General features: G+C 43.1%; 2 protein-coding genes across 2 annotated transcripts in view; one reads left to right on the top strand and one right to left on the bottom strand.

Annotated features, from left to right (window-relative positions):
- The window catches only part of DDX28 (DEAD (Asp-Glu-Ala-Asp) box polypeptide 28), a 2,129-nt gene extending 604 nt beyond the window's left edge, over nucleotides 1-1,525 (top strand). The window contains exon 2 of the mRNA XM_014942169.1: nucleotides 6-1,525. Coding sequence (XP_014797655.1) covers nucleotides 6-873 — 868 coding nt within the window. The 3' untranslated portion in view covers nucleotides 874-1,525. The remainder of the gene's footprint in view (nucleotides 1-5) is intronic.
- Nucleotides 1,526-4,567: 3,042 nt separating this feature from the next.
- The window catches only part of LOC106888205 (galanin receptor type 1-like), a 13,043-nt gene continuing 9,922 nt past the window's right edge, over nucleotides 4,568-7,688 (bottom strand). Inside the window, exon 3 of the mRNA XM_014942240.1 lies at nucleotides 4,568-4,929. Coding sequence (XP_014797726.1) covers nucleotides 4,612-4,929 — 318 coding nt within the window. The 3' untranslated portion in view covers nucleotides 4,568-4,611. The remainder of the gene's footprint in view (nucleotides 4,930-7,688) is intronic.

Genomic DNA, 7,688 nt, shown 5'->3' with positions numbered 1-7,688 from the left:
CGGAGGCAGCTGCGGGCGGCGCCGCCGGGGGCCGCCGTGCTGGTGGGCACCCCCGGGGCGCTGCGGGAGGCGCTGCGGCGGCGCTTCCTGGCCCTGGGGCGGCTGCGGTGGATGGTGCTGGACGAGGCGGACGCCCTGATGGACGAGTCCTTCGTGGAGCCGCTGGAGGAGATCCTGGCACACGCGCCCCTGGCCGCCGGTGCCCCCGGGCCGGCCGGCCCCGGGGAGGCGAGGACGCAGGTGGTGGTGGTGGGAGCCACCTTCCCCACGGGGTTGAGCCAGACGCTGGGGAAGTTCACCGACGTGGGCCGGTTCATCACCCTCTCCACCCAGAGCCTGCACCGCCTGCCGCCCCACGTCCAGCAGAAATTTGTCCGCCTAAAAGGCCGGGACAAGCCGCCCGAACTGCTGCAGCTACTCAAGGAGTGCCCAGCGTCTGGGGGGGCCGTTCTCATCTTCTGCAACAGTGCCAGCACTGTCAACTGGCTGGGCTATATCCTGGATGACCACAAGATCAAGCACCTGAGGTTGCAGGGACAGATGTCAGCAGCTGCTAGAGCTGGCATCTTTGCCTCCTTCCAGAAGGGTGATGTGCCTGTCCTCGTCTGCACGGACCTTGCCTCGCGGGGGCTGGACACCAGCAGCGTGCAGCTGGTGGTCAACTATGACTTCCCAGACACCCTGCAGGACTACCTGCACCGCGCGGGGCGGGTCGGACGGGTCGGAAGCAAGGCACCTGGAGCCGTGGTTAGCTTTGTCACCCATCGGTGGGATGTGGACTTGGTGCGGAAAATAGAGACTGCAGCCCGGAAAAGGACAGGTCTCCCAGGCATGGACTCCTCCATTAATAACCCTCCACCTAAAGGAGGTTGATTCCGGTTGCTAAGCAGCAGTAAATGGCCTTTTAGGGACTGAGCTTGAAGTCATTAAAGCAGAGGGAATGAGCTGCTGTGTGTAAGGTGGCCTGAAAGAACAGATAATTGAGTGTCACAACCAGGTGATAGGTTAACTCTGTGCACTGTTCTGGGAGCTGTGATAGTCATTTCCATAGGCATCACAACTCACAGCTTTCCAAAAGGGAGCTAGTAAGTGAGTAACGAAATGCCCTTGGAGAGAACTGAAGAATGATCTCATCAGCTGTTTTTGTTTAATTTTATTGAGACTTTAAATTCAAATCAGAAGGAAAGCATGCCTGTATGATGGGCAACTCTGTTGTATTTTGTTGCTTCCCACCACTTGCAGCTGAACATTCTGTGGCAAAAAAAAATATTTTCCTAACTTTGTTATAACTTTGACCAGTTAGACATCTGGAAAGACTAAAGGACAAATTATATTTGATTTTCTTGTGATGTAACGGTTCATTCAGACAATTCTAGACCATATACCTCTAAAATTTGGTGGGCATGAGGAAGAACAATAAAGCTTGAGGCTTTTTCAAGGTATTAATTGGTCATCTTCTAGTTCCCTTTCACTGAGAAAGGGGATCTTGCTGCTTTGTGTTCTATTAAATGAATTTTAAAAAGCCTTTAAGTCTTTTCTGCTCATTTTTTCTGCATGCTGTAGTGACATAGCCAGTCTCTGAACTGATTGTAAAAACAACTCAATCCACCAAAAAAATCTCCTGTTAAAGGAAAGAAGTGACTCAAAGGTTCTAACCTCTCCCAGGTAACAGACAAGATTTCTTTTGAATATTATGTCATTGTTTTTTTCTGCTTTACACCAAAAGGATTAAAGCGAGGCTGAGGTTATTTCATATCTAGCTGCTATTTTGTATCCATGGTAAATAATCACACAAAACCAGCATTTTAGAGCGGATTTCTCTTGCAGTGGTTTATCACAGCCTTTTCTTTTAGTGGCTGTTTTTCCCATGCTGTCCACTTTTGCCCATACTAGTACTTGGTATGTAGAGATGGTAAGCTGTTACATGAAAAGATCACGGTATAGTACCTAAATCATTGATTTCAGAGGAAATAAGACACTGGAGCTACTCTTACTTTACTTGGAGTAAAAATTAACCAGAAAACTTGCACGGATAATCACTCAAGGATAAGGCTGTTTAACCTCATCCTAGAAATCATCTGCGTGTGCTCTGTTCACATGGCACAGTTAATAGGCTCTTAGGGGAAGTTACAAGCTGCCCTAAAATTATTTAATAGGACAGAAAGCTTTCAGCTTAATAAAAATACAGTGGAGATGGTAGAAATACACTCAGAGACTGGAAACCTTTTTATATTTTGGAGCCTTTCATCGCATGGGCTACTTGCCTCTCATCTGTAGTTAATTCATCTGCAAATCAGGCAATTTATATGTCCACAAGCAGAAGCTTACTGTTGATGTATAGCAGTAAGGTAAATTTTAAACAGAACTGGGGACAAATTAAACAAAAATCTGGGGACAACCTATAGTATTATAATCTAGAGAAAATCCCATTTCCATTTGTTAATATGCATCTTATGTTGTATCAGGTCCTCTGAAGTGCTGAGAAATAGCTTCCTTTAACATTTCCATTTGTTAATATGCATCTTATGTTATATCAGGTCCTCTGAACTGCTGAGAAATAGCTTCCTTTAATCTCTTCCTTTAATGCAGAGATTAATTTTAATGAAGTAAATTGTATTCCAGAAACTCCAAGTAAGAAATTTTAATATTTGCTTGCCTGCTTTGCCTAAGCAATTCCAGGCTGACTCCATCTCGAGTGTCATATAATAAGTTGTAGCACTTCACTGTATTAGCATAATTATTGAATTACTACCTGCTTGATAGAGGGTCTGTTTGTTCTGAAGCAGCTGGTGATGGTGACCGTGCTTCCCAGTCCAACATACAGAGTTGTCCTTCTAAGTTTCTGAGGGAAACTGTTGCTGGGGATTTCAGGTGTCCGACTTCTACATTTCTGTTCTCATATAGCTGTTCTACAGCATTAAATCAATAAGTTGTTCAGGCTAAAATTTCATAACTGTTGCAGATGTTGTGTACTGTTTCCAGCTAAATAATGCAACCAAATTAACCAAAGTTTAATAATGTCACATAAACAACAATTTCTGAAACAAGATCCAGAGTCAAATGGTGAGGCAATGGTTGGTCATAATTAATGCATCCACTTAATTTGTATCAGTAACTAAGTGGCATTGGTGATAAGAGAGTAGGTTTTTTCTTGAGTTAAAATATATGGAACGGTAATGGGAGGAAGGTTGACTTCTGATAAAAAAATAACCAGATTATAAAGGGCAATGCAGGGATACTTGACACTGAGATATATTTTAATATACCTGTAATTAATGTATATTTTAATATACATGTTAAAAATGAATGATTGGTAGTATTACATGTTACAGAAATTAATTCTGTGTGTTCTGTTGGCCATAACAAAAGATGCTGAAAATGTTCTACAGGGTTATATTTGGATATTTTTGTTACCTTTTTTTAGATGTATAATTTGTTGTTTAGCTTCTATAACACACTTTTAAAAACTCAGTAGCATAGTCTATGAATCTGGAATCGCGTTACAGTGAATCCCGTGACACGTCAGTCTGGATTGCAGCACAAAATATTATCAAATTAGACCACACAGTGAAATAATTAAGTTCTTTGAGCCATACGCTTCTTAATTCTGAAGTAGTACACACTTTATATATTTACAAACAGCAACCCTGAACTCGGTACAAATGCTCTAAGCTGAGTGTTGCTAGGGCACTGTTGATCAAAACAGTTTATCAGAAAAAAAAACCAAAACCCAAAATCTTTTTGACATTTATATACTAAAGTGGCCAATAAAAAGCTTTGGGTAGATATACTCAGAGAACACTACATTTACCAATAAAGCCTTTTTTTGTAAACAATGCTTTCAAACAAAGCCAAAGTTCTTTTAAACATATGTTGAGAAATACAACTTTCCTACTGTTGCTCGCAAAGAGACAGTTACTGGAGCTGGTGATTAACAGCAGTAATTACATTCAAGAGCACACAGACATTCAAATCCTGAGATACAGAAGCTGCCACCACGCGCAGACATCCACATCACTGACACGTGTCATGGGCAAGGTTTCACTACCTGATAGGTAAATACTAGAGCAAAGCCTTCAAGGAGATTTAGAGACTTTACCACAGGTAGCGAGCTAAAAGTACATGTAGCTCTCGTGGTCAAACTTGTTTAAGAAACAGACGTGTTCAAAGACTTTTTAGTCTGAGTTTTCCCAAAGTGCTTTTCAGTGCTCTCTAACCATCACATCACTCATTGTTCACATCCTGATGACTCTCTACAGACATAATTAACTGCTCTTTTATTGTCTGTCCATATTCTACCTTCTGTGTAACTCTTATTTTAGATTTTACGGGCATAACTACAACTGCACAGGAGTTCTATCTTATTGGCGCTACAAGGACGTTCAAATACTTCTGTTGCACATAGCCCAGTGCCTGGCAAGGTACCCTAGGACAAGCTGTGTCAAGTGTCCTAACAGCCAGATGGAAAAATGCCTCCTACCACTCTGGTAATCTGAAAAAGTCCGCATTTTTCCAGGCTGTGCCGCTCCCTGAAATTCCCTTTATGTTCTATACCTGTTCTCCCCACACAGCACCTCTTCCTCCCTCCTGGAATGTACTTATGAGCCCCATTTACATGTTGGTGGTCGAGTGCGTGGTAGAGAAGTTCTCCATGCGTATCCTGACCAGTTTCTCAGTGGGAACCGGCCGCAGGAAGAACTTGCAGGTGAAGACTTGCCGGCAGGCCTTGCGGAAGTTCTCCGAGAGGAAAGCGTAGATGATGGGGTTGATGCAAGAGTTCCCGTAGGCCAAGCAGTGAGAGATGATGCGGAAGGTGAAGGAGATGTTGTTCAGGGGAAACTGCCCAAACTCTGCCCACATGGTGATGACGTGGTGCGGCAGCCAGGAGAGCAGGAACACGGCGACCACCAGAAGCACCGTCTGCGCCGTCTGGAAAAGACAAGATCACGTAGTAAATGGTCGCAGTGATCACTGGGAACCAGGTGCTGTCCTTAAAAATATGTATGATTAGAAGTTGCTGGAACTGAAAGTCACGGACATAGTGGTCTTGTGGGGTCTAGCTTGCCTACTGTGGTTTGACGGGCGCTAACGAAATTATTAATAAACAGGTCCCATCCTTAGCTTTCACCATCAATAATGGTGCTGCTTTTTTACCCTCTATCAAGGCTAAGCAGCTTAGCCTTGTTACCGAGGCAACCTTTCATAGCATCCTTCTGCTTAAATTAGGAGCTACAAGCACTGAAATACTCTTTTGACTAAGGGATATATACCTAGGTTCATTTTTCCTTTTATTGTGAAATAACAAACCGCACATTTAACATAGGGCTGGGTATTAAAAATGGGTTTGCAGTTGCTATGTGGTAGCACAAAGCTGTTTTCTGAGGTCCTGCTATTTGGGACTTTGCAGATGGAAAACACAGACAATACCAGAGCAATAATATACATAATTCATGACTTGAGAAACATGTTTTGGAAATGGAACTTGTGTCTGTTTTTTCAAGTTAGGGAGTATCTAGTTGAAGTAGAGGAAACTGAAACAAAACTTTATGTTTGGATTTTAATGTGATAACTTTTTTGTAGCTAAAACTAATGTTAATATAGACTGGCATCAGCTGGAGAGTACTGATCCAAAAGTACTGTTTGAGTTTGTTCAGTGGGCTGTGATAATTTGCACAGTTAATGCATTACTGTTGATCTAGCTGTGCCCACTTTATGCTTCTGGGTCATATCTGAAGGCTCTGTGGGTCCATAATAGACATGTAAAATGGCCACTACTGGATTATCTAACTTTCTCTTAATACTCCTAGAAGTCCTTCAAGCAGCTCCTCGAAGTTACTTAGTGCAGTATTTGCTGCACAGACAAAGCAAGTGTGCTTAAGCTATACAGCATGGTGGGAAACAGACTAGGGGAGTCATAAAAATTTTTGTTCCTCAAATAAATAGCTAAACTTCTCCCCTCTTATTGTTTCTGCCATGCACAGGTTGACCAGAATTTACTTGCTTATTCTTTTGTTATTTTTATAGGTGGTCTTACTCTCATTTATGCTTTCCTGCTTTTCTTTGTCTGTTTTTCCTTGGAGTTTCTTTCTTTTCTCTCTCTCTCTTTTTTTTTTTTCCCAGCCCTGAACAAGCTATTTCTTGCTTTTAGTCTTTCCCGAAACTTCAAAAATCAATAGGAAATGTGTTTAAAAACACATTGGGGGAGACGCCTCTTTCTGGAGGACGATGAAGCATTTAGCTGTTGTCCTTGATAAGCTTTTAACGAAGCTGCTTCAACTTACTGGGCAACTTCTTAAGGACAAAATTAAGATTGCCCTGTAATGAGTCAAATGCTTCAAGTATTCCATGGACATTCTATTTTTGGCAGAACTACCTGATATGTTAGATTAATAAACATTCCCGAGATTAAAACATAGAATGGACAGAGCAGTCTAAAGGTAGAGAGCTTGTCACTTTCCTGAGTCAGTCACAGTTTGAGACAGCTACCTGCACATCTTTTTTTCAGAGCTGATCAGACCATCCATTGTGCAGAAATGGGAAAGAACGTTCAATGAGGTTTTTACTAAACAGTACATTCTCACTAGCCTGCAGAAACACTGAGCTTAATTAGTGAGACAACTGCTGTTTTCTGAATATGGAAGAAGTTTTTTCTCTTTTTCCTTCCATGATTCTGATGGAAGAAGAGTAAAGAAACCTATGCCTGTTCTTCCACAGTCTTATCAGCAAATACCAACCAACCTTTCCTTTATTCCTGTTCTGGGGGAGCAGAGTGGGAGCAGTGCTGCTTCCTCGTACCATACTTCCTCAGCCTTTGTGTGTGGGCTGGGACCTTTCTCTTAACTTCTAATACAAAGCCTACTGATGATGTGATTTATTGATAACTTCTTTCCCCCTGTTTTGCTTATCTCTAATTTGAGTCACTTTTCCCCTAAAGTTTGAGAGACAATTGGTGCATGTTTTCATTGCCCCATGCTTGATTTGAGTAAGCTACAGAGTATATTGTACTTCTACTGTAGTGAAGGCTTGGCAAAGTAGTGGTGACCAGTGGTGCCCCAAGCTTTTGCTTTTAGATAGTGCAAGTACACTGTTAGTGCCCAAGAAGGACGTGTGGCTTAGCACAATCTACCGGGGTATTGATGGAGGTGCTTACCAGCTTCTGAGGAAGATTATTTTTGTGGCTTTAGATTCTGAGATCCTCTGTTTTCTGAAGACAGAAATCAGACAAGATCATCATATATTCATCAGTGACCTGGACAAGGGGACAGAGTGTATCCTCAGCAAGTTTGCTGATGGTACCAAACTGGGAGGGGTGGCTGACACCCCAGAGGGCCGTGCTGCCATCCTCCAGTGAGACTTGGACAGGCTGGAGGGCTGGGCAAGGAAGAACCTCATGAGGTTCAACAGGGAAAAGTGTAGGGTCCTGCACCTGGGGAAGAAAAATGTCAGGCACCAGTACAGGTTAGGGGTGGACCTGCTGGAGGCAACTTCTGAAGAGAAAGATCTAGGGGTCCTGGTGGACAGCAAAATGACAATGAGTAAACAGTGTGCTCTTGTGGCCAAGAGGCCAACAGAATCCTGGGCTGCGTAGGGAAGGGTGTGGCCAGCAGGTCAAGGGAAGTCATTCTCCCCCTCTACTCTGCACTGGGGAGGCCACAACTGGAATCCTGCCTCCAGTTCTGGGCTCCCCA

The sequence above is a fragment of the Calidris pugnax genome, unplaced genomic scaffold (genome assembly GCF_001431845.1).
Source record: "Calidris pugnax isolate Ruff unplaced genomic scaffold, ASM143184v1 scaffold28, whole genome shotgun sequence".
Taxonomy (NCBI): Eukaryota; Metazoa; Chordata; class Aves; order Charadriiformes; family Scolopacidae; genus Calidris; species Calidris pugnax.
This window is presented reverse-complemented; position numbering and strand designations above follow the sequence as displayed.